The following is a 27,588-nucleotide window of genomic DNA, read 5'->3' on the forward strand; positions in this document are numbered from 1 at the left end:
GGTTCAACATCAGATCATGTACAAATGCAATTAATTGTGATTCACAAGATCTATTTCTTCTGAAACCATGTTGTGAGTCAGAGAGAATATTGTTAGACTGTAGATGGTGCATTATTTGTGACGCTAAAATATGTTCAAAGATTTTGCTACTGATAGAAGTTAATGACACTGGTCTGTAATTGGGGGCAGAGCTCTTATCCCCCTTCTTGTGTACTGGGACAATATTAGCAATTTTCCAATCTTGCGGGACTAGGCCTGAATCCAGAGAGTGCTGAAAAATGATTTGGAATATAGTTAACCAGTATCACGATTTAAAAAACTTAACTCTGAAAAGGGGGTTCGTCCGAACCCTTTGAACCCCCCCTGGCTACGCCCCTGATTACAGGTGTGAATGGAGAAAATACGCGTAGGGCCAACCAGAACTAGCTAGATAATAGTGTCGGGCCTAGATGGCCAGTACAAATACGGATAAGTTGACTGACGATAAGTGTAACACAAGGTAGAGAAATAAAGTGAAATAGCTATGCCTAAATACGGAAATATATTTTTATTTTAGGCCACTCCAAATGAGATTGTAGTTATTTTTATTTATTTTATTTTATTTTAACTGCTTTTTACTGCAGGCAAGGGTCTGTGGGCAACTGGTGCCCACAGCCAGAAAAAGTTTCCCGTCCTCCGCCCGCGTCACGTCTGGGAACCCGCATTACATGTCATTATTGTCATTATTTTTCCAAAATCGCTCCCTGTGCTGCTTTCTGGAAACTTCTCACGGAGCCTTTTATTTAGCAATGCTAAAAAGCACAACGAAACTTAAAAATGAATGGTTCTGGTGGTTGCTAGCTTGCAAAGAAGTCATTTTCATGCCTTGAAATCCTCTCAAGATCGAGATACTCTAATAGAACAGTCACACCTTTAACAATGAATAATGATAATAAGCCTCCCGCCCGCACTGAATAATGAAAACATTAGGACGGGAAACTACAGTCGCATTTGGAGTGGCCTTAGCGAGGTTACAAGAAAACTATGACGACTAAAGATGAACTAAATCTCACGTGACGTGGAAGTATGGCGTATTTTTTTTTTACTTCCGATGAGCAATATGCTACAACGCCCTGCTGCATACGTTTAGATGAGATTCTTCGTGATCGTTTAGGTTGGTTACACCACTCACTTGGCAGTGATGTGTTGGCTCCGAGTGAAGCTGCTGAACAATTTTCTCACATCGTGGGTGATCTAACATAAGACAGACTCTATAGATAGAGCAGCCAACACTTGCATTACATGCTCACAACGAATTTTCTTGGCTAGGAACTGCAGTGAGTGGTCTCTTTAAATTTGTAACTACTAATCACTTTTTTTTTTGTTTTCTGTATGTATGTATGTCAGTTTTGTTCTTGTATTTACCTTGCCGTGCCCACACAGATCTTTTACTACGATCTGATTGTGGTCACACAAGACCGAGGTCGCACTTACTGTAAGCTAACTCTACTTATTGTGTTTTCTCATTTATAAGATGATGGTTCTCTCTCTCTGTTTTTCTGTATACATGATTGCATGCATGTGTTAAAAATTGCTGTGTTATCAGGAGGGGTAATAAGGACTCTTGAGTTACTATCTGATTTTTGATCTAGCTTTATTTTGGTTGTATGAATTTCACAGTTTTCTCACTAGTAAAAACAATCTGTAGAGTTGTTATGATAGCGTAAGTTTAATGTAATGGAGATATGGGATTTAATTAGCATTTCTTAAGAAATTTCCTCATATTTTAGCCATTACAGAAGCACTAAAAGGCCAGCTTAATTACTGATAAACAGCTCATGTAATGCTTCACATGTACAGTTGATGTCAACAACTACATAATATTTTTATTCTTTTTTATTAGTAATAATAACAACCATTGCTATTAAATACAATTAACAATTATATATGGAGAGAGCCCAGTCTCTGCTTGGATCAAATCAACAGCAGCAACTGGATTCTCACAAATGAATCTGCCAGCAGAAGAACGGGGACCACATAGACATCTAATTGCAGAGCGTAGTAGAGAAAATGACAAGCAACATCTAATTAGTTACATTACAGCAACATAGTAACCACTCCTCTTCTCTGAAATGAGGGAAGCTAGACATTTGTAAACTTGTAACAGGTCGGTTATATCTTAAATCAACTTTATTCAATATCAAACAAGCGAGTATTGTACAGCACGTACAGTGACTAGAGAGCATTATGTTAAAAACAGTTCTTTTATACTACAATTTAATGACGTCATATATCACAGTCTCGAAAGTTCCAGAATCTTCTATGATTACATCATTACACCATCCCCTCCTTTTGAAATCAGCATACTATTGTGGAATTTAATTATCGTATCGATGAGGTGGTCGGTGCTCTCTACTAGGGTAGACTACCTCCTTGTTGAGGATTCTTGGGTAATCGATTCCTGCTCAGTAGTAAGGGTTTCTTCATTAGATAATTCCTGATCAGTAACTAATTGCTCTGCAGTGTCCAATGTCTCTTCAATTATTGTCTCTTCAGCTGGCATCTCTTCAGCTGGCATCTCTTCATCTGTGTCTAGAATAGAAGCCTCCTCTCCACATTCTTGCCCCAGCACTTTAAGTCGTATCCCAGCACTCCCACTTCTTTCTGGGTGACTGGCAACATCATCAACTTGATAATGTGTACTGTCCTGTGATGATTGCAATTGGCTACGCAAATTAGTAGGACACAACTTCAACCTATTAAAGTGGACTACCATTCTTTGCCTACTACCCTGACAACGGAGAATTCTGTAAGTCACCTCAGACAATTTTTTCAAAACTTTGAACGGTCCACTCTAGGGACAGTGAAGTTTCTTACTACGCCGGCGTACGACCACGAGGAACAACAGGGCTGTACAGCATCACACTGGCACCCTCTTGAAAGGGTTCTCCATGTCTCCTTCTATCATACACCTCACTGTAAAAATTTAGTAGTGAATTGCTCTGCCACAATACTCACTACTTTTAAGTAGTGACGTTCACTACTTTTTGTAGTGAACGTTGTCGAGATTGATGACTGAATAACTCTATTCGTAGCTAGTGTACATTCATTTATTTATTGTATTAGGTTAGGTCATAAACTTAGGTATTTCCCCTTGTGTGCTTGTACACGTGAGCTATTGTGTGTGCGTTAGATAGAGTTCTCCCCGCCTCGTGTTGCAAGGTTACAAGAGTGAAGTGGCTTTCATCGGGCGTTCCGACCTGCAGAACCTGGTAGCTGTTACGACCGGTATAGAAGATTATCGTACATCCGTAGCATTGGTGCTGTGACGCAGTTGAATCGCGAGCCTTACACTTCTAACCCGCCATTGAAAAGTCGTGGTACCGTGGCATAAAGGATAACGGTACCCAGTAAGGCAAGCGATTTCGTTAGTGACACTGTTGTTCTTGCTTGTTATTTCAGTTGGCGATCGGAATTTGTTCGATGGAAGTTTCACACCTCCGAGCATCAAGAAGGGCTCACCGCGCTCACCTGACACGTGTATTTGGAAAGATTGCTTCCATCCTGGAGAGTGATGAGGCTCCCAACGAGAGAGATGCTGCCACCCTTCAAACATCATTAGAACAAATTGAGGCTAAGAAAGCCACACTAACAGAGTTGGATGCTAAAATCCTAGCCACCATCAGTGATGCAACAGAATTAGAGACAGAAATACTGGACTCAGAGGAGATAATTTTCACATTGGCAGAGAAGATTTCCTTCATTAAGGCAGTGCAGTCAAGACCGAAACCACTCAATGTTCAAGCTCCACCTTTTCAACCACTGAGTGTCCAAAGCCCACCACCAACACCAGCAAGTGATTCAGTTAGTGATCAACAAGGAAGTGATTCAGTTAGTGATCAACAAGGAAGTGATTCAGTCAGTGATCAACCAGGTAGCCATCCGGCTAGTGATCAACAGTCTAGTGAGGCCACGCTGGTAACTAATACCACTCAACAACAACCAAGAGAAACCAATGAAGGATCACAACCTAATCAGGCTCAGGGGTATGTTAATACATTTGCTGGTGTCCCCCAGAATGTTAGCCGCCTCCCTAAGCTAACATTACCAACATTTGGAGGTGACCCATTGAAGTGGCAAACATTCTGGGACTCCTTTGACTCTGCTGTGCACTCCAATAATGTGTTAACAAATGTTCAGAAGCTTAATTATCTAAGGGCACACCTTGAGGGTGAAGCTGCAAGAACCATTGCTGGGTTTCCTTTAACTAGTGTCAATTACCAACAGTCAGTAGACCTTTTAAAGGGTAGATTTGGTGATCAACAAAGGATTGTCAATGCCCACATGCATGCTTTGATGAACTTGCCACTAGCTAAGAACAACATCACAAGTTTAAGGGGTTTTCATGATGCAATTGAGAGCCACGTGAGGGGACTGTCAGCATTAGGGCAAGCAACAACATCGTACGGAGCCCTACTAGTTCCCATGATACTAGGGAAACTTCCAGTGGACATTAGAAAGAACTTGGCCAGAGAACACAGCAGTCTTGAGTGGACACTTGACAAACTTAGAGAGGCAATCACAAAGGAAATACGAGTCCTTGAAGCTGGTGCCTTTGTTCCTCCATCTCAGTTTGAAGATCATCACTCTACCGCATCATTTCACACAGGAGCCTTAAGTAGACATGAACCCAGGAAGCTGCCGAAGTGTGTGTTTTGTAAGGGATCACATCCAGCCACACAGTGTGACTCCGTCTCAGACCAATCCAAACGTATTGACATTGTCAAAAGGGATAAGTTGTGTTTTAATTGTCTTGGACACCACAGAGTCAGTCAGTGCCAGTCTAAGGGTCGCTGCAAACATTGTAAGGAACGGCATCATACCAGTTTGTGCCGAGGAACACACAATCCCCAGACTCCCAGTAACACACAGAAACCAGCTTCCGAACAGCCATCTGTCCCTCCTACGCAAGCTTCACAGAATCTGATCAACTCTGCAATGTCACAACCCCAGCTAGCTAAGGTGTGCTTCCTGAAGACAGCCGTTGCCACAGTTAGAGCTAACAACTATTCTGCACAAGCAAACATTCTTCTGGATGAGGGAGCACAACGCTCATTTATCACACAAACTCTTGCAAATTCTCTACATCTTAACACTCAAAGAACAGAACGTATTGCTATTGCTGCATTTGGAACATCAGAAGCCTCCAACCAAACCCTTCCAATTGCCACAATCCAATTACAGACTACTGAGGGCACAGAGATTCCAATATCAGTCCTTGTCACTCCAAGAATTGCTCAGCCACTCCGTAACCTTCCATTTTCCTATGTTAAGCAATTGTCATATTTGAAAGGGTTACAGCTCAATCATGCAGTGTCAGATAGTGGTGACATTAACATATCCATGCTTATTGGAGCTGACGCCTACTGGTCAATTGTGAAAGAAGCTGTAATTAGAGGACCAGGTCCCACTGCTGTGGAAAGCAAGCTTGGATTCTTACTTTCAGGACCACTGTACAACTACACCCCTGCTCTAACATCTGGCATGTTCCACCTCAGTTCTGTATCACTGTATGACTCAACTGATTTTACCAACAGTGGCAACGTGTGGGAAACTGATTCTGAGCAAATTAGCCACTTGTCCACATTCTTACAGGAGTACCTACGTGACTCAGTAACTCGTCAGAGTGATGGTACCTATCTTGTGAACTTTCCGTGGAAATCTAACCACCCCGTATTGCCTACCAACAAGTCTACTTGTGAACGACGAGTGCAGTCACTCACCCGTAAACTGAGTAAAACACCTGAGCTGCTCAAAGTTTACAACGGAATAATTGAAGAACAATTGAGACGTGATTTCATTGAGAAGGTGCCAGACTCTGATTTATCGAAGCCGTGCCACTACATACCACACCATGGGGTACACAAGGACTCGACCACAACCCCCTTGAGGATAGTCTATGACTGCAGCAGCTGTGAAGCTAAGCACTTGGCCAGTCTCAATGATTGTCTAGAAACAGGGCCTCCATTTTTACAAGAGCTACCAGCTATCCTCCTCCGTTTCCGTTCCCGCAAGTTTGGTGTCAGTGCTGACATTGAGAAGGCGTTTCTGCATGTGCAGTTACACCCCAAGGACCGTGATTTCACCCGTTTCCTGTGGCCATGCAACCCTGATGATCCTGAGAGCCCACTTCAGACCTACCGCTTCAAAGTTGTTTTGTTTGGGTCAGCCAGCTCTCCGTTTATGTTGTATGCTGCTCTTCACTGCCATCTAACACAATGCAGTTCAACCACAGCAAAGGATCTTCTTCACAATTTGTATGTGGACAACATTTTGTCAGGGTGCTCAACTGAAGAAGAAGCCATTCTATACTACACTGAAGCCCGAACAACACTTTCTGAAGCCAATTTCAATTTACGGAGCTGGGCATCTAACAGCAAGCAAGTTTGTGCAGCAGCAGAGAGGGATCATGTCGCAGACAATAGTGAACAAGTCAACACTCTTGGACTAGTGTGGAACACAAGTAATGATAGTTTGTCACTTACTCAGAAGGCCTTTCCATCATGTGATTCTCCAGTTACGAAACGTGAGGTGTTGCAACAATCATCAAAGATCTTTGATCCACTGGGTTTTACCTCCCCAGTTACAATTAGTACTAAGTTACTACTACAACAGCTATGGCAGAAGAAGTTATCATGGGATGACCCACTCCCACCAGAGCATCAACAACAATGGCAGACACTACTTCAAGATCTTGAACAATTGCACATTATCTCTATTCCTCGATGTTATTTAAAGAATGGATTGAGTACAGCTGCACCAATTGAATTACACATATTTTGTGACGCAAGCACTAAGGCTTATGGCGCAGTGGCATACTTCCATCAACACTGTGAATCATCATTTGTCATTTCCAAAACTAGAGTAGCTCCACTGAAGCAGCATACACTCCCCAGACTGGAATTGATGGGTGCCACCGTTGCTGCACAGATGTACACTTGGATCAGTTCCTCAATCAATTACAAGATTGACGTAGTTCACATGTGGTGTGATAGCCAAATCGTACTCCATTGGCTCAACAGTGACAAGAGACTGAAACAGTTTGTTTCAAACCGTGTGTCATCAATTACCGAGGCCTGCCCTGCTCAATGGTGGGGTTACTGTCCATCTGCAGACAATCCTGCAGACTTGTTAACCAGAGGCATTTCACTTTCAGCACTACGAGCTTCCAGTATGTGGACACATGGTCCAGAGTGGATTGTCCGTGAAGAGTTACGGCCACAATGGAGTACGACTGACATACAGCATGTTCAACTCACTGTTGCAGAGACTGAAGTGCTATCCCCCAACCCAGTTGAGGAAACAAGTGAAGACAATCAATTATCCTCTGTAGCAACCATCATTGACATAGAAAGGTACAGTACACTGTCTAAACTGTTATATGTCACTGCATATGTGCTACGATTCATTGAGTGTATTAAATCACATGGGTCCAAGCCTACAGGACCAATTACAGCTGGTGAACTAAGCAAAGCTCAGAACATGTGGATACAAAGCTGCCAACACTCAACATACTTGAAGGAAATCAACTCCTTACACAGAAGCCAGACATCTACTAGACGTTTGCCACTAGTCAGACAGCTTCGATTGTTTTTAGACTCCTCCAATTTTCTCCGCTGTGGCGGGAGGATACATAATGCTCCTGTTGACCACAACACCAAGTTTCCTTACCTCCTCCCTGAGAATCACAGACTGACCACATTGATTGTGTACGCCACTCATGCCACTCAATTACATGGAGGCACTCATGCTACTGTCACAGCCCTAAGACAATGCTTCTGGATTCCAGCAGCACGAAGAGTGGTAGCCAAGTTACTAAGGAAGTGTGTGATCTGTCGCAGAGTCACTGGTAAACCATTCCCTACCCCTGATCCCCCACCACTGCCGCTGGCCAGAGTCCAAGATGGGCCTCCCTTCAGTGTAACTGGAGTTGACTTCACAGGAGCCATGTATGTGAAGAGTGAAGGAGCAACTGGTGAGTACAAGGTATATGTCTGCCTGTTCACCTGCGCCAGTACCAGGGCAGTGCACCTTGAAGTGGTGACTAATCTTACTGAGGAAACCTTCCTACAAGCCTTCCGTAGATTTACAGCACGCAGGTCATTACCTCGGTTAATTATATCTGACAATGCTTCGACCTACGCATCAGCAGCAAAGGAATTAAATGAGCTTTTCCAGTCACGAACACTGCAGTCTGCTCTCACATGCAGGGGCACAACATGGAAGTTCATTCCCAAGAGAGCCCCTTGGTATGGGGGCTTTTGGGAAAGGTTAGTCGGGATGGTGAAGATGTCTTTGAAGAAGACTTTGGGCCGAGCCTTCATCACTCTGAACACCTTACAGACTACTATTGTGGAAGTAGAGGCAGTACTTAATGATCGACCACTGACCTACCTTCCATCCTCCACAGGAGACCTGGTGCCATTAACACCATCTCACTTACTGTATGGTCGCCGAATCATTGCCCTACCACACCCTGATGTACAGGAAGAAGAGATTGCAGACCCAGATTATCCTTCAGCTGAACAACTGCGAAGTAAGGTGGACCGGCAGGGGCTGCTGTTACAACACTTTGTATCTCGTTGGAAAAAGGAGTACTTGACCTCCCTACGAGAAAGACACCGTACAGCGGGCTCTATGGAACAGACAGTGAAGACAGGTGATGTGGTACAAATTCATGATGACATACCCAGAAGCCGTTGGAAACTTGGAGTAATTGAGGAACTTGTGAAGGGGAATGATGGGTATATCCGATCAGTGACGGTACGCACAGCAAGTGGACGTACCAACCGTCCCATTGCCCGTCTATACCCCCTGGAAGTGGAAGATCCCTCGACAGATGTTGAGCCAGTTCAACAGGAAACTGAGTCAACTGTCCAACAGAATACTGATCAAGTTTCACCCAGACACCCTAGAGCCGCTGCTGTAAGAGCAAGGAAACAGTTGAGTGAATGGACTGAAACTCTACGCCGCCCCCCGGAGGATGTCGAGATTGATGACTGAATAACTCTATTCGTAGCTAGTGTACATTCATTTATTTATTGTATTAGGTTAGGTCATAAACTTAGGTATTTCCCCTTGTGTGCTTGTACACGTGAGCTATTGTGTGTGCGTTAGATAGAGTTCTCCCCGCCTCGTGTTGCAAGGTTACAAGAGTGAAGTGGCTTTCATCGGGCGTTCCGACCTGCAGAACCTGGTAGCTGTTACGACCGGTATAGAAGATTATCGTACATCCGTAGCAAACGTCACTACTTTTTGTAGTGAACGTCACTACTTGGTGGTCAATGTAGTGACGTTCACTACAAAATTAGTAGTGAACGTCACTACACAAAAATAGTGAGTATTGTGGCAGACATTAGTAGTGACGTTCACTATATTTAGTAGTGACGTTCACTAGTTTGTTTTTACTGTGCTCCTTCTGTCTATCTTGTTGTAATCCCATTCTGTTTTGAACTTGGCAGTAAGCTTCCTGCAAAATCTCGCTTTGTTTAGACACCTGATATGGGGTAATACACGTGGTCTGTCACGCTACAGATGGTCCCCCGCCCCAAGTGGTTCGGCCGGACCAACTAGCGCACTTCAGGCTGTCCGGCCGGACCATGTGAAGTTGCGTCAAGTGGTCCGCCCTGCTTCAATTGGTCCCCCCAATGAAACAGCTGTATAGAGGCCGGTTAGATATGGGTTACTTGTTCGTTACCGGAAAACTCAGTTATGTGGATGTTATCAGTAGCTTTCCGGCACACCGCTGCCTTTGATGATCGTGTCGAAAGGAGTTCAAAGGTGACTGGCAGCTGTCGACTCAGCCATATTTTATATTGATACGGTTGATCTACAGTCTAAACACGTGTCAGTTGCTGAACAGCGACTGTTGGCCTCGACTGTTGGCGTGACTTTACTTGATTCAAGTTTATAGCTGTACTGATTCGGCTGAGGGCTCGTCACTTTAACTCGCACTTTAAGGACGCTTAGAGCAGTATTTGTAACAGTTCAGTTTAAGGATGATGGCGGATGGCTCCGCTAACCCTGCTGGTCACAGTAGCAGCAGCCAATGTCCGGAGTCGGAAGATAGTCGTGGAGAGATTGAGAGACAACTGCACGAGGATGTTTTACTGTATCTTCAAGAGCAGAGGTACAGACAAGAGTGTACAAAGAACGAGAAGAGGTGTATTAGAAGAAAGGCAATGAGGTACACTTTAGAAGATGGAGCGCTTCTGTACACCAAACAGGACAAGACCAAGGTAAAGATTTACTATTATAATGCATCATGTATGCATAGGATGGAGGTGGAGAAGCCAGCATTAGGAGGCCGTGGCATAGACTCCCCGAGTCGGGCTTACTTTCTATAATTGTAGAAAGAAAGTGGCTCAGCCACTTACTCTAATAGAACAGTCAGTTGCTCTAATAAAGCAGTCACACTTAGAAACTGCGAATGCAGCTGCCAACTATGAAAACTGAAACATATAGTTATGTTTCTGTCTTCCTGCCATATTTATTATTTGTTTAATCACAGTAACCCTGAGTACAGAAAGCAAACCTATGAGTCAAGAATAAACTTTTGCAGCAGTGACTATATGGCTTCCAAACTTTTCACTTAAACAGGGTGGGTCAACTGAAATAAAGTTTTGGACCATTTTAGTGAATTGCTATGCACAGCTGAATAAACAAAATTGTCACTGTTCTGTTGGAGTGGCTGGCTGCTATAGAGTATTTCTGAACTTTTGCAAAATCAATGCAAAACATACATATAGTGCAACCTCTGGTAAATGAAACAGAACTGATTCAGTTTCCACTGAAATAAGAAGTTCTTTTCGTTCAGGATGTTATGGTTCCGGTACTTGGTAGCCACCTAGTTTGCATGGCCTGCTGTTGTCTACATGGACAAATTGCTTGGTGTGATAATTTCTCTTTTAGTTCAAGACCCTATTGACTCTCTAATTCTAAGTTGTATAGAGCTGTAGGGCCATATATAGCTGCTGACTCAGCATACTATAATGCAGTGTATGTGACTGGTAATACAAGTGTATGGTTTGTATAGGTCAGATACATACTAGACCCGAAAGAGAAAGAGCGGATATTGCGAGGTTGTCATGTACACCCTACATCAGGTCACATGGGGACAAAGAAGACACAGGCAAGGATTACAGAACGCTACATGTGGCAAGGAGTAGGAAAGGATGTAAAAGCATTTGTAAGTACATACCTATACAGCTATACCTTGGGGGTATACATATATGCGGAAGTATATCATGCAGTTGATGCCTTGCAATTTAGAATAGCAGACTAATACTCAGCTTTCACAATACGTATACCAAACAGCTATGTAATTTGGTTGCTTATTACAGTATGATGCCCTGTTACATCTTTTTGGTCTTGTCAGTTTTACTTTATGATAATGTTGTAGACATATATAATAATTATGATTATGTTGAAAATTTATCCTGCTTGCATGCTTCTATACCACTTGCAACTGCAGTATTCTGTTTTCTAAATAGCTACATAAATGAAAAATGACCCAATTATATCAATCAACATGTTGGAGTTGCTATAGAACTGTACTGCAAAACTCTATTAATTTTATATGCTTTCAGGTTGTAAAGAACAATGGTTTACCATGCACGTATACATAATGCCTTTGCACAAGATGCAAAATATTTCATCAGTAATAAACTTGCATCATCACATTTTTCTATACATCTAAGGTGAAGGAATGTGATGTGTGCCAACGGATGACAAAGAAAATGGACACAGGGGTACCAGAACTTAACCCTATTCCAGTTGTAGCAACTTGGTACCACATTGGAATAGACTTTGTCGGACCACTAAAGCACAAGTCCACTCAAGGAAATTGCTATATTCTGACAGTAGCAGACTACTTTAGCAAGTTTGTGCAGGCATTTGCTTGCAGCAATAAGGAATCCTCAACCGTGTTTAGTGCTTTGTTTAAGGTATATATATATATATGTTGTGTGTATAATGCACATATTTACTTAAAGTTTGCAAACACTTGGACGTATAGACTAATACAGAACTACAGTATATGTTTGTTAAAGCAGCTATATAATATGGGTCGGAAAAGAGTTGTATAGCCAGTTATGTGGGCCGTTTAACCTGTATTCTCCCAGCATACCAATTCCAGTATTCATTTTCTACATCTAATTGAAACATTTTGTATAGCTGTATGAAAACCTTTGGCTAAATCACTTATCTTAGCAAGATGTGAATCTTGCTTACTTGGATGTCAATAGATTAGCTTTAGTATTCCTATCCTTTCACGCGGCTGCTGAAACTTATTAATTTTGTCATAGCTTCATCATAAAGGATCCTTTATAATTAAGCCTATCACAATCCTATGCTATGATCACCAAAATATTTTGACTTGGTTACTGGATGGTAGAAAAGTAGCTAGATAAAGATGGTAGAGAAGCAGCTAGGTGCTGAAAATTTCAACTTGATTGCTTATTGTATGTAGGAGTATGTAAAACAACTGCACAATATTTGGGAGATTACGGAATACAGAATAACCGTGCAGAAGTAATACATGTACTTTGAATGTCTGTCATTAATGTGAAACTGTGCATGCAGTTAATAACATCCACAGGTGTCCAAATTGACTTAAAGAATACTTTTGTATGTTGCATCTAATTCTGTTTTCATGCAGTAACAATAAAACAATGCAAAATAAAATCTACTAATACATTCGGAAAAGTTCACTCATATACATGAACACACACACGCACACACACACACACACACACCCAAGACAAAGCAATGTATTATAGTGTGCTGCAAAAATGTAATTAAATACTAACAGAATGAAGTAGTCATTATAACCCAAGCAGCCACCAGAACCATGCAATTCAAAGTGTACCATGTTATTTACTTGCATATTACATACTTTACAGTTATTCATGCAGTTTGGATTACCAAGAGTAATTACTTCTGATCAAGGAAGTGAATTTAACAATCGCCTTGACAAGAAATTGATGAAGATGATGAAAATTGACCACCGTTTGACTACCCCTTACCATCCTCAGGTAACTACTACTCTACTATCCTATATTATATGCTATGTTGTAACTAATCAACATTAATAGTTGCATGGTAAAGAAATGCATAGTGCTATAATATGCATATTTACCTTATGCACTTTAAGTAGATACAACTGTATTATGTGTCTGTTGTAGGCAAACGGCTTGGTTGAGCGTTTTAACCAGACCATCCAGAATATGCTGGTAAAGTTTGTTAATGAGAAAAAGGAACTCTGGGAAGATTATTTAGACACCTGTGTTTTTGCTTACAATACTTCTAAACACGAATCATCAAAATATTGCCCTTTTGCTGTGATGTTTGGACGACAAGCTCTGTTACCTGTTGAAATTCAATCTCCCAAAAAAGAAGATATCGTACAGCACTTGGATCATAATGATGAAGTTATAGAACAACATTTCATTCATCAAACAAAAGTAGCACAAATTGTGAAGGAGAACATACTCACCGCTCAAAAGCGTCAAAAACAAGTGTATGACAGGAAGCACCATAACCCAGCTACATTCAAAGTTGGAGCATTGGTTCGTAGAAAATATATGAAGAGGAAAAAGCGGGCTGGTGGAAAAATGGATTATAAGTGGCAGGGCCCTTATAAAGTTGTGAAGTCTGTTGGTAAAGGAATTTTTCAGATCCTAAATACCAATGACATTAAACAGACTTTAAAAGTCCATGGTACACATTTGAAATTGTTCTATCCACCCAAGAAGGTACATGCATGTATGTGCGGCACACAGGTGTGTGTTTATGTAAGTTATAATTGTATAGGCAACTGGTTGTATCTCAACATCTCATGACGAAAGTGATAATAGTGGCAACACATCTGTCAGAAGTGGAAAAGGATCCATTTCACATGATCCTAGTGCCAGTGTGAGCGACAAAGTAAGAACTTATAACTGCATGTTAATTGATGTAATATTATCTTGCAATACATAGGAACCATGCAACTCGATATCCCAGTATGATGACAATATCAAGACTGACCAAATAGAGGAGGACAACACATCAGTTGTTACTCACAATACTTGTTCACATACTTCAAAATCTCACAACCCAACAGTGTCCATTATCTCACATGAACCTAGTGCCACCAAAAGTGATAAAGTAAGATTATTTGATACTATACTGTAATATTTATATCATGTACATGTTATAGGATCCCATCTTGACATCTCAGTGTGATGAAGATACTAAGACCAAAATTTTGGACCAAATGGATGATGGCAACATATCAGTGCTCCTACATGCTCGTACATCTCATGATCAGAGTGACTCTTCTTCTAGAACGTCCATTTCTTATGATCCTAGCAGCATCATGAGTGACAAAGTAAGTAATGTATAGGCTTATTGCCAAGCATGGTAACTATGGTTGTAGTACAGCCAGCATACATACTTTGAGTAGTTTTAATAAGCTCACTGATTTGCTGGTTACATAGCTACTGTAGCATACTATATACACCCACGTGGAATTCTATATGAGTACATGTAATAGGAACCCAGCTATCCCAGTTTGATATCACGATGGGATGAGGAAGATATCACTCACTGTAAAGATCTAGTATGAATGAATAAGGAGCAAGGGCACAATGTATCAGTTGCTATTAATGTGGTTAGAGGTTCCTCCAATTCGTTCTTCACATATCTTACTAATGTCTATTTTCAGAATTGCCCATTGGTTTACAGTTCCCCCAAACAAGCAGGAGGCTACTTCCCAGAGTTTGGCAGTTTTAGTGCACCTGCGCTATCACCTATTTACAGCCAAAAACTGGAACACAATGAATTTAAAATAAAGCCTACATCTGATAAAGGTAAATTGTGATAGCTGGAAAAACATCACAACAGTTCCAATAGGAAAGAGGGTTGTTGATATGATATTCTCACCACCAAAGCACATTGTTACCAAGAGAAAGCTGAATTTCTCTGATAGTCCTGATACGAATTCAGTTAAGCCATTGAGACGACGTCGCAAGCTTATAAAGGTTGTATTTTGTTGTGATAATTCCTTGACAGCTATTGTAATTATTGTGTGCTTACCATTACACAGAGATGTGAGGAGTTTCAGAAAAACACCGTAACAAAGCCTCCTACAATAGCGGAACCATCAGTGGTATCACCTATGATTGCGACAACAACAGAGACAGTGGAATCCAAGATAACAGCCACACCTAACGTAACAGCTACAATGTCTACAGCAGTAACAGGAATGATTAATACAGCCGGAGCCAACAATGGAAGCATCATACCACTTACAGCCTATGTATGTTTTTGTGCTGTGGTACATATGACTCATATATATACATACAGGATCAGCTAAAAGCTATCTGGAAAAGAAAGCCGTGCTATGTAATTAAAGCTAGGTTTGGACATTTGGCTATACATCAAGGTAGCTTTCACAACTTGAAAGGAAATAACTGGTTAAATGATGAGGTCAGTGCATTGTATTATATACCTCTAAATTTGATGCACTAAAATTAATGTTATAGATAGTGAATGGATATTTACGCATGCTAGTTGAATTGAGAAATGACAGTTTTGCTGTCTTGTCACAAACCATCACTGCCTGGGTTAATCGCTCAAAATCTGGGAAATCATCGCACCTTTTAAGCAAGGTAAGATCACAAATGCTACGTGGAGGAGTTAGTTTATTCATACTATAGGAGACGCTAAGCACCAAAGTGTTTATTGTTGGAATGTACAATCGTGGAGAAAAACACTGGATATTGATTGTAAGCAATTTGCATAGGGTGATACCAATACACTTGTTGTGCTGCTCTGTAGGCAATCAACATGGAAGAAAAAAAGTTTTACTACATCGATCCTCTTGGACCATTGCGAGCCATACGTGGAGCATACACAGGTTTGAAGTATGTTCAATACTGTAACATTGACTGTTAACACAATTATACAGTGCATCATTGTGAACTAAATTGATGCAATGCACTTTTACACCTAGTTTTATATGCTCCATAGAAGGTTCTTTGCTATGAGATATAACTGCGTTGGTCAAGACAACATCTCATTGGACAATTTTGAGCTCATTCAGCTCAAGAAAGGTGTGCAAAAGCCAGGAGACAGCTTCAACTGTGGTGTTTTGAGTTTAAAGGTATAACATCTCGCTTTTGTAGCTAAGGCTATAAAGTTTGTGTATTATACACAGATTGCTGAACAATTGTTAAATTTTAACCGTATCGACGAAGACGCCATTTTGCAAATGAATATGAAGAAAGCCAGAATAGATATAGGCACAGCACTCCTCACCAATTCAAGTAATTTGCTCTGCGTTAAAGTGTGCATATATACGTGTGTTTCAAATTCAGTTGACATGACTGAGCGCTGCATCATGTGTGGACGATCTGAAGAAAGTTTTCAGCATGAAGATTATACTGATCGCTGGGTATGCTATACACATATATTATTCATGTGAGAACTTTATGTATATTTATTGTGTATGTAGATCCAGTGTGGTAACTGTAATGCGTGAGTGCATGTAATCTGCTCAGGAGTAACTGTGGATGACCCTTCAGCACCCTCTTATGAATTTAACTGTATTGATTGTGTCAAACAACGTAAAGACTTTACACATTAGCTAATGACTGTAACAATTGTTGATGTATATTGGCAAACTTTGCTAACTGGTTAGCTATTTCATGGCATACATTAATTATGCTAGCTGCATCGCTTTTATGGCTAGCTATATAGCCTGGCATGACGCATGTCAGTGAATACATTAGTAGTGAATTGACAACATAGACTGATCACCGGCATCATGGCTGAGAATCCACGAAGCACAGGCCTAGCCGAGCATACAAGGCACAGCCTGTAGCCTCATACCCGATCACTGGCACTGTAGCTTTATAGTTTAAAAACAAGCTGTACGAAGAAACTGATCCGGCCGTGTTGCTTGCCGCGCCTGGATCATATTCAGCGTGGGGGACCACTTGTAGCAGAGGGGGACCAACCGTGGCGCTCTAGGTTGTCCGGGGGGGACAAGTTGAAGTGTCTCAAGTGGTCCGGGGGGACCATATAGCGCGGCTTTAACTAGTCCGGGGGGACTGATTTTGGGGGGACCAATTGTCGCATGACAGGTCCCGTCACTGTACGGTCACTAAATTTTGTAGTAACATCATGCATGCATAATCTTGTCATAAATTCAAATTTTCAATACCTGTTTTTTACAGTGAGTTATAGCTACTGTGTAACTGATTGATTGAACGTAGCTATAACTATATAATACGCAGCTAGTCACAGTTTACCTCGTATATATAGGCGACAGTAAGAAAATGTACACTCCAGTTATTCATGCAGTGTCTCGGTATGTATACGTCACAGTAGCTATATGACTTCACAAGGCCAAACACGCACTGCAATAGTATATAAGTAGTGTCTATTAGCTATCTGCGTATACAACTTTGTACTAGCCGTATAGCTACACGTCATAGAAACAACCCTGCATCACTGGCACTCTTCTGAGTTTTGTAAGTGACCATACTAAGTTAGGTAGCTAGCCTAGCTATAATACTTATTAAGCTAAACTGTGCGAGACTGTGATACATGTTTGCGCCAGGCTTGGATGCACAAAACGAGTCATGCATTGTTTTTAGCTCTCAGTAATCAATGCTACCAAGAGTACTATAATGGGGAGGGAGAGTATCGAACTACGCTATATGCTGTGAAAAATGAGCCCGTAAAGTCCTATGGCATCGTTCAAACCGGACTCGGTGATTCAATTGTGTTGATTGATGACTAATTATAAGTGCTAATTATAAGTGCAGTGGGCGCACTTTGTAAACTATCTTTGGAGCTTCTAAGTTCTAAATACAGAAAGAAGTGATATCTAAGCCAAAATTAAGGCACTGCTGGAAAAGTAGCTTTTCTAATGATGCAGTCTTTCCCTCAAAGAAAGAAAAAAAAAACAGCAAAGCCGGCTGTGAAAAAGGGTGTGACCCCCGAAAAATCCAGGCGAAAAGCTATAAAAATTACAAGAAATGGCTGCAATGATATTAGCTAGTGCCAATCATGACAGCATTTAAAATTGATTGATATACATCATCACAGCCATTGATTGGCCACCATGCACCTTTGATTTCACAACTTTTCATCATGAGCAGAGCCATGCACACCCTTTTTCACAGCTTGCATGGTTGGTTTGGCATAGAATTTGACATACATATCTATTTAACGCATACTTTCTGTTTGATATACGTAGCTATCTACATAGCCAGCTAATATTAGATACCAATTCAAAAAGGACTTGATGAACTCAGGATCTTTGGCATAGGATGACTGAACAACCAGCAGAAGATACTGCATTAATACAATCACAGGAGCAGCCACTTCATACTGGCTGGCTTGAAAATTATGGTCAGTCAATCATACAGGCAGCTGTTAGTGCATATTGAATTGTTGAACTGATCGATGAATAATTGAATAAGTGTATAATGAACGATTATTCTGTTCTGTGAATGCTATATAGCCCACTAAGGGCCAAAGGTTTAAAGCCTGTGAATACAGGGAGTCAGAAACGTGTAAGTAAAACGTGAAGAATGCAGAAAAAATTAAATTATTAATTAAAAGGGTGTTTTTGTGCATTGCATTATATAAACTACCTATATATTCAATAAAATGGCAAGTGAATTTTCTATTTCAGTGAACCTTAAGTACAATGTCTACAAAATAGGTGATCCTTACAGAAATTACAACCTTGTGCAATGCATGCATACTAACTATAGCTAGCTGAATCAATGTAGCATCTCTTATTATGTACTGAAGTTGTGTATAAATTTTGGTTAGGTGGATTTTATGGTATTCCACTCTTTCAGTCATGGCGTGATGTGTGGGTATCATTAGACAAAATGGGGGAAATATTTCGAGTATACTCAGATGAACCAACAGAATCTGGCACAAGACCTACAACCAGCTTTTTTATCAATCGTCTGGCATTTGCTAAAGATCGTGATGATGAAGCCATCCCATTTTCTGACTGGCCAGTTGATGTGGACAAGAGCAGGTGCTTTGTAGTAGCCACTCATGGAAGTGCATACTACTTCATAGCAAAAACTGAAGAAGAAAAGATGTGAGTATTATACCATATATATAGGTATATATATATGTTCACTTATTATTGCACTATCAAATACGTAGCTAGACACTGCATGGTGGCATTCAAATATTCTTTGATTACAACTATATATCCATGATGTATAAGTTGCACAGTGTTCATGATATTATTATACAGACTACATAATTATGTCATGTACTATAAATTATTATACTGAGTGTATATGCAGCACAGCTGATATGTTCACAAAATATTCTTTTTGCACAATGAAATGCTGACTCCTTGCTTCCATTAGCTATATGAATATTATGCACAAGCTATGCCAGTGGGATTAGCTACTTTTTGATAAACAATATACACTGCTAAAGGGAGGGGCCAAGTCAAAGCACTTGTAAAAGTTCTGTATAAATATTTTCAACTGGATACAGAAACCAGATTTACAACTAAGCCATTATAATAGTCAGGCCATGCATTGATAATTACTATATTGCTTGTTCCTGTCACCCAGCACCTGCATGCATTATAATTATATTTTGAAGGCTTTCATCATATTTGGCTATTTAACTAGTGTCATAACTCAGATAAATTGTTAGGTTATGAGATTGGTTTGTATCTTAGTGTTAGGAGTCATTCTATTAAGCTCTTAAAAATAATTTTGAGGTGTTTACACCACACTATAGTGCTGTCACTGTGCATATCTACTGAATGTAACTAGATCACCAGCATAGAATTTTTATATAGTGTTTGGAAATTTGTGAGATTTTATCAAATTATAGCAGTTGGAAAATTTCTTATAACTAATTAAAATTGTAAAGCAAGTTGTATGTGATTTGCAAGAGGGTTTCGGCCCGAGTGAGAAAAGTGATGCCTCAGTTTTGTTTTACGTCCGTATGTTAATACTCCATCATTCTACACCTCCTGTTCAATCATTCCCTAATGGCTAGCCTTCAGTGCATGGCTTACTATATTACTCATGTTGTATAGCTATATGCCTGTGTAGTTCCATTTCATAACTTTGTGTTCTGTTCTTTACTACTGAATATGTCTGTACTTTATGTATTATTATATAGTGAATGGCTAAAGAAGATCAATGCTGCTAAGGGAATATTTGCACCAGATGATGAAACTGATCCAGGAGAGAAAGATCAAATCTTCCATGGCGGCTGGCTGAACAAATGTGGTTAGTTATTAAAATGTTGTTGTAAATGTGTTATTGTAAAGCACAATGTTGCCTTTAATGTATGTGTATGAACTTGCCAATATCCTGTTTTTTTATCAAATTACTTAAAGTCCTTTGATAGTAGCTTTACCATCCTCAGTTTCATACCATTTATAATACCAGATCATCAGGTTCCAAACTTTATCACAAGTTTTCTTGTACTAACTCTCTCAATAATTCTTGCTTTCACAGATTACCCAGATTATGGAACTCTCTCCCAGTGATTAACATCTCCCTCCCTATTTATCAAATCAAGAAAAAGCTAAAAACATATCTTTGGAATCATTTTGTTACAAACTTTGATGTACTCAAACAATAATTGTACCCTCCATTATTTGTGTCCCTGTTTCAAGTGCTCTTAACTCTCCTGTCCTGTTAATTTAATGTTTTAATGTCATTGTATATAGCTACATAAGTGTCTTTGTATGTTGTTACATATACACCCATACAGTAGTTAAGTAATTAAGTAATCAGTAATTGTAGGTGATTAGTTTGGGCAGATGGCACTGATCCTCACCACCACCCATATTTTTGTACCCAACAATTCTGTTGTAATCTTGATGCATTTTTGGTGTTGTAAAGCAATAATAAATAAAACGAAAAAATATATAGCTACAGTTATCTTTTCCACAAAAGTCTATTGAAACACTTAAAGTTTGTCACTATTTTTCCCAGTATGGACTAAAACCTCTTAATCTGACTAATATAGAATCTCCAACACTACAGCATATAGGAAATATATAGGTTCTTGCTGTGGTGTGCATATATACATCAGGGGCGGATCCAGACTTTTAAAAAGGGGGGTTCCATTTTGGAATTGCAACTTCAGCCTAGCTGTAAGTTGAAGACCAAAAAAAAAACAAAGGTCATCACCTGCAATAGCTGCCCCTCACCATAGATGCCCTCACCAGCTACATTTCCTTATTTATAACTGTATACATAGCTTGCTACACTGCTTCTCAAAAGACTAAGGTGACTGCTCTATTAGAGTATCTCGATTTGACTGCTCTATTAGAGTATCTCGAGTAAGAGAGGCTCCTTCAAAAGGGGGGTTCCATGCAACCCTTTGAACCCCCCTGGATCCGCCCCTATACATGTTTGTATGCTTACAGAGTGCATGTTGGCTGGCCCAAATACTATAAAGCTGTAAGTGATTGTTGTCTGCAGTGGTCAAGTCAACAAATTATAATTATATAGGTGGAATTGGTGGTATTCAACCTGGTAGAACATGGCATCACGTGTGGGTATCATTAAACAATTCATGGGAAATGTTAAAAATATACCCAGACAAGCCTCCAGAATCCAGCAAGTTGTCATTAACTGAATCCAACAAGCTGACATTCACAAGTGGAAGATTTTTCATGAATTATATGTTGTCTGTGAAGGAAAGAAGTGATGAAGATGCATCATTCTCATGGCCAGATGGTGTTGATACAAACAGATGCTTTGTGGTCACTGCACTTGAGAATTCATTCTATTTTATAGCAGAAACAGAAGAAGATAAACAGTAAGGGCAAATAAATCATTGTATTACACTGCATGATGTACTTGCTCATTTTAATAGTACATGGGTGGAAAAAATTAGTCAAGGTATAGAAAAGGTATGTAGACATATTACAAGTACAGAATCTATAGATTAAATAACATAGAAATATTATTGTTAACTCCTATATATTATATATGTACATGTGCAGTTTCCAGATATGCAACCAACCATCTTGGAATTCATACTGCATGAGCCACCACTGACAGACACCATATGTACACAAACAGATCAACCACTGGATCCAGAGAAACCTTTGTATGCTGGCTGGCTTAAAAAACTTGGTATGTAGAATTTTGTTATGCATTGAGTTTCTATTTGTTTTATACAACTATATGCCTGATAGGTGGAAGATTAGGTATACCACTCTTTCAAAAATGGCGTAAAGTGTGGGTATCCTTAGACAAAATGGGGAAAATGTTTCAAGTATACTCAGATGAACCAACAGAACCTGGCACAAGACCTAAGACCAGCTTTTTCATCAATCGTCTGGCATTTGTTAAAGATCGTGATGATGAAACCATCTCATTTTCTGACTGGCCAGTTGATGTGGATGAGAGGAGGTGCTTTGTAGTAGCCACTCATGGAAGTACATATTACTTCATAGCAAAAACTGAGGAAGAAAAGAAGTAAATATATTTTGTTGGTTTGGTAGTGAACTGAATATAATTCATTTCAATAGCAAATGGCTCATGAGCATCAGCACAGCTAAAACAACGGTCAGCATTTTGATAATAGCTTCAGTATACAGTTATATAGCATGCCTTTATACATGCAGTTTGTGAATAGCCAACCCACTGCAGAGGATGAAGAACACAGTGACTTGGACAGCAGTGTATCATCAGAGGTTAGCCAATTACTATTGTACACTTTACCTCTCATGTTATAACAAAAAATAGGATTAGGAGCCAGCAACGCCAGCAACTAGTATAACTTACAGTGATTAACTAAAGCAGTTAACAGTTGTACTTTATAATGCAACTTATATATTTATCCCTTTAAAACTTTAAACATATATACATATATGTAACTTCATTGTTTTATAGCATAGCTATACTGCCTATATGTTACATGCTATTAGTTTATATAGAAGTACATATATTTGTGCTGTGAAGCATAATATACATAGTTAATGTATACAGAACCCTAATGAACATGCATTGCTGTTAAGGCTGCAGACACATTGAAATACAGAGACTCTGTAGCTATTGCTGTATATACATATGTACAAACTATTATGGTTTAAATTTATTTGTAAAAATCCGAAGAACTGAACTTGATCTCCATACTGGTTTAAAGTGCTCACTCAAAAATTGACTGACTTTCCAGGCATACTATAGATTTGTATCATGCTAGCAATATGTAATAAATACCACAAGAATGTAAACTCTTGCTGCGCATCAAACACTGAGAAAATGGTATGCATGTATGAACATACATGAACCTTGGAGTGTATCTATGCACAATGCAAATTGAGAACTAGGTCTATTGTATATAGGTAAGTTATATTTGCATGTACTGTTTGTTACAAATGATGAAGCAACAGGCACTGCTTGAAGGTTCTTAGTTTACTAATTTGTTAAGATGTCTTACTGTAGATATACTGATAGTAAAGTGTCAGTAGACTTAAGTATATGGAACATAATTATTTTACTAAGTTTTAAACTCTCAGTAAAACATCAGTGAATGCGGGTTTACTGAAAAACTACTAAAATAACAAACAATTAACTGTTCCATGTACTGGGGATATACCACTGTAGTAAACTAGATACTTCAAGCAGTGAGGGCTATTTTGTTACAGTTTAGGCTAATTATCTGAATCTCGAAACCTCAGTTATCCAAACAGTAGAAATAAATGCTCTATTAGAGTATTTTGTCTAACTATTACAGTATTTGAACAGGGGTCTGGTATATAATTGAATGGGCTTTGATTGATTATCTGAACATGCCTTGCTCCAAGAGGGTCAGATAATTGAGGGAGCAATGTATAACTATAGTACTTTTTCTTTCTAAATAAATTAATTGCATTGTAGCCACTATCTAGCTATGTATTGTGCATGGGCACAGTACAGTATACAGTATAGTACAGTATGTACAACATTTGAAGTTTGCAGAGGACTCAAGCTTACTTTTGAAATGCTAATCAACTGTTCAAATGGTCAGAATTTATTGCTAGTAGTAGTCACTACTGTACACGTTGTATTGTTTGAGCTGTGTATGTATGAACAATGGATGGATGGGATACTGTTGAGTTTCTAACCCATTTCTGGGTTGATGCTTTTGGCTTTAAAATTGTACTGATGCACTTTAAGGCTGAGCTGATATCCAATATTTTGTTATTCTGTTTTACCAATAGTTAACCGATGCCTGATTGTAGGACTCTACAAGGTTTACTTGTGCATTAAAGTAATGCTTGTGATGTTAATGCTATGAGATTGCATGTGCACATGCCATATGCTGCAGATCAGGCAAATGGAATAGGGTTCAAACATGCAGTCGTTGTCTATAGCTTGTGGTTACCACAAACCATCAACATTATCCATGTACATAGATAGTTGAACAATGATAAACCCTATAACGTGAAGTCACAATTGTTAAGTACGCAGAGGAGATCCTGGATCCCGGGCTGTGTGGCTCCTCAGACACTTGCCTAGACTGCAAGCTGTCTGTGGATCAAGTCACCACCTGGTCTGTGCATTCAGCATAGTTTTCAGGTTCAGGTTTCTAACTCCCTGTGCCACAGGCTAATTTGTTGCCTCCCTGCAGGTCCCTAGAGGCTTGAACCGAACGATGATGATGATGATGGTGGTACATGCCAGAGCCTTTGTCACCAGCCCTTCAGCAGTACTGCAGCTGCTGGAGCTGAATAGACTAATATTCAGCTAACCATGCACAGCCAAATTTCTGATTATGGTAAAGCAGTTATCAGCTACCAATCCAAATATTGGTAGAACTCTATTCAGGTCAGTGCCCATCAACACCATACAGCATGTTATTCATGTACAGTGCTATAGTCTCATTAGGTAATGTGATGCACATTTTGTCTCACCAGAATAAATCCTACAGTATTATCAAATTACATGTACAGGATTTGTACTATGGATTGGTAATTGGAATGCAGATATGGTGGTGCATTTAATTTTTAGACCACAAAGCATAACACTGGGCTTTATATACTACATCAGTATGCAGAAATGATAACAAGGTTAATAGCATGTTCTGGTCATAGTAGAATCCTCTCATATGAATGGCCTAAACATGTAGCTATCTAGCCCACACTATTAAAATATCCATAAGTATAAAGTGTGTGAGTTAAACACTCATCATAATCTGAGAGCAAACAGTTGTTAGTGCGCCATACATGTTCTAGGCATAGCTTTCCTGGGTTGCCATCTTGACCACTTTATAGAATAGACAAGTCACCACACTTGTGTACTCCAGCCTAAGTGTACAATGCACACTTAGGCTTACTCCTTCTTGCTTTTCACCTTTACCATGACCAATAAGTACAATATTCACATCTGCTATATATAAAAGATATGAGGGTGTACAGATTTAGCACATTTTGGTAGAGCTTTTCTTCCATGGTAGTACTTATTGATTACAGTAAAGGTGAAGAGACTAGACTTAGCTATAGACTGGAGTACGTACACAAGTGTAGTCAATTCTACACATGCATGTAGCAGTATACATAACAGACTGACAAGACTCCCTGTATTCATCTTACAGGTACCTAGTGGGGTACCATTCACAGAATGTATAGAATAGTAAGTGTTATATAGAGCAACATTGTGTATAGATACACAGCACATGCACACATCATACACTGTAATTATTAACAATCACAAAAGAGAACAATAATCAGCAGAAATATACAAGAAAACCAAAGAAGTAGTCCTAAAGAGTAGACACAGTTAATGTCAGGAGAGAGGTATATATATATAGCACTGTTATCTTAGCATCAAACTGAGATTGCATCATGATGTACATAAGCAAAGCCATTGTTGATATAATGTCTGAATCCTGCTATGTGCATGTTTGTGTTTTAAACATGTCTGTTATTGCAAGCATGTTGGTATGAACATGCACACCAGGCTTTCTTAAGGAAAGTTGTAAAAATTACCTTTTCCTGAAACCATCCTTGAACTAGACATTGAGTAATTAAGTATGCATACAACTGTAGTGCACAGCAACTATAAAATTGTCTATTTACAAGTTACTTAGCTACATGAACCACAAATTCCCAGGTCCAGTCATGGATTTTTTCTCTCCTTTCTCCTGTGACCTTTTCAAACATACTTTATGTAACAACTTTAAACAGGCTGTAGGACCAGGTGTCCTACAGACCTTCGCACTTGTGTTGTAAAGCCTTAATAAATTACAAATTAATTCTGCTCTTGTGCATCACATGCACACTCACATGATATAACATATTATGGTCAGGTACGTCATCACAGTGTATTTCTGAGCAGACTGTACTAAGATGTACATTGGGTGCAAGAACATCTTTACTATCGCCAGTACATGCATATTGTGTGTCATACGCACAACATAATAACAATATAATCATCTTTGCAGTGCAAGATATAGGCAATCCCAGCATATACTGCCAGGTATGATTGATCGTATGCAATAGCGAACAGTTTAATAATGTTATATGCACATGCATGTGACTAAATGTACCATTTTCACACACAAAATTTAGACCCATAGTTTGAGTTTTGAAACTTCATTACTTTTTTATCACTGCATGTAACTGTCTGAAATTTTCATGAGTGAAGCTACAGTATATCTGGCTATGTTTTGATACAAAAGCAGCCTACTCAGCATAAGAAGTCTACTGTTATAACATTTTATTTGTTCACATATAAAATGTGTGGAAAGGTACCTTTTTGCAAATCCATGCAGTTACATATTTTCTCCACAAGCTCTTTATCGTTAGGATATATGCATGCAAATAAAATATGTTGTAAGTGTTGCTAAGAGGTAATCGTATCATAGCTACTCCCAATATTTTGTATTTTGCTCAATAGTATACAGCTAGTCTTGAAATTTAAATTGGCCATGGTATATTGTTATGCACAACTGATCAGATAAATCAAATTGTATAGTGTGTGATTGATTATCATGGAATGTTAATTGGTTGGCATAGTATTATACACCATTACTTGTTTTTAATTACTATTTACTATTGCTGTTTAATGCATGTTGCAAAGGAGAGTGACAGTTAAGTAATTCAATATCCTTGCTATGTACATGTATTGTATTTCAAAAGCTCAAAGTTTACTTTCAGTTACAAAAATTTGTACAGTTCTCTAGAAATTTCCTCATATTTCAGCCATTAGAAGCACTATGTCTAAAAAAGGCGTGCACAATAATGCTTCATTTGGTGTAGAGATGATTCAGAAAGTTGTTATATAGCTAATTTCACTGGGGACCCACATATAAATTCATCAAAAACTTGTGTAATGCTATATATACTCTGTGGGGTATGTCAGCATATGTGGTTACAAATCCCAGCTAGTGACTTGCAGCTCCTTAATAGCTACATGCATATGTACCTAGACTGCATGTTGTAATAGATGCGTTAGCTAAATCACCCTGGTCTGGATTTTTCTGCATTGAGTTTTGATGTGAAGACATTTGATAGCTACTCTGTGTTAAAAGTGTCCCCCTTGTGGAATA

At 39.4% G+C, this 27,588-nt stretch overlaps 2 protein-coding genes across 3 annotated transcripts; both read left to right on the forward strand.

Moving 5' to 3' along the window:
* Positions 1-3,462: 3,462 nt before the first annotated feature.
* On the forward strand, positions 3,463-9,042 carry LOC136237701 (uncharacterized). The gene has a single exon (XM_066027915.1). The coding sequence runs from the start codon at positions 3,463-3,465 to the stop codon at positions 9,040-9,042; it is 5,580 nt and encodes a 1,859-aa protein (XP_065883987.1).
* An 8,380-nt stretch (positions 9,043-17,422) lies between these two features.
* LOC136239072 (uncharacterized) lies at positions 17,423-23,017 on the forward strand. 2 transcript variants are annotated; one of them, XM_066029813.1, is made up of 11 exons: positions 17,423-17,558; positions 18,290-18,444; positions 18,874-19,156; positions 20,212-20,321; positions 21,558-21,867; positions 21,925-21,961; positions 22,055-22,187; positions 22,250-22,532; positions 22,586-22,622; positions 22,682-22,750; positions 22,803-23,017. In XM_066029813.1, exons 2-11 carry the CDS (start codon positions 18,363-18,365, stop codon positions 22,806-22,808), a joined length of 1,350 nt encoding a protein of 449 aa, XP_065885885.1. In that variant the 5' UTR covers positions 17,423-17,558; positions 18,290-18,362; the 3' UTR covers positions 22,809-23,017. The 2 variants fall into 2 exon arrangements, with proteins under 2 accessions (XP_065885885.1, XP_065885886.1); XM_066029814.1 differs by having other exon boundaries at positions 17,499-17,558; positions 18,302-18,444.
* Positions 23,018-27,588: the final 4,571 nt, after the last annotated feature.

Source organism: Dysidea avara, chromosome 11 (genome assembly GCF_963678975.1).
Source record: "Dysidea avara chromosome 11, odDysAvar1.4, whole genome shotgun sequence".
In the NCBI taxonomy this organism is placed as follows: Eukaryota; Metazoa; Porifera; class Demospongiae; order Dictyoceratida; family Dysideidae; genus Dysidea; species Dysidea avara.

Coding starts and splice junctions, on each gene's coding strand:
- LOC136237701 (XM_066027915.1), top strand. CDS start 3,463: ATGGAAGTTTCACACCTCCGAGCATCAAGAAGGGCTCACCGCGCTCAC.
- LOC136239072 (XM_066029813.1), top strand. CDS start 18,363: ATGACTGAACAACCAGCAGAAGATACTGCATTAATACAATCACAGGAG. Junction 18,445..18,873: donor TGGCTGGCTTGAAAATTATG/GTCAGTCAATCA, acceptor AATTTTGGTTAG/GTGGATTTTATGGTATTCCA. Junction 21,962..22,054: donor TTAGTCAAGGTATAGAAAAG/GTATGTAGACAT, acceptor GTACATGTGCAG/TTTCCAGATATGCAACCAAC.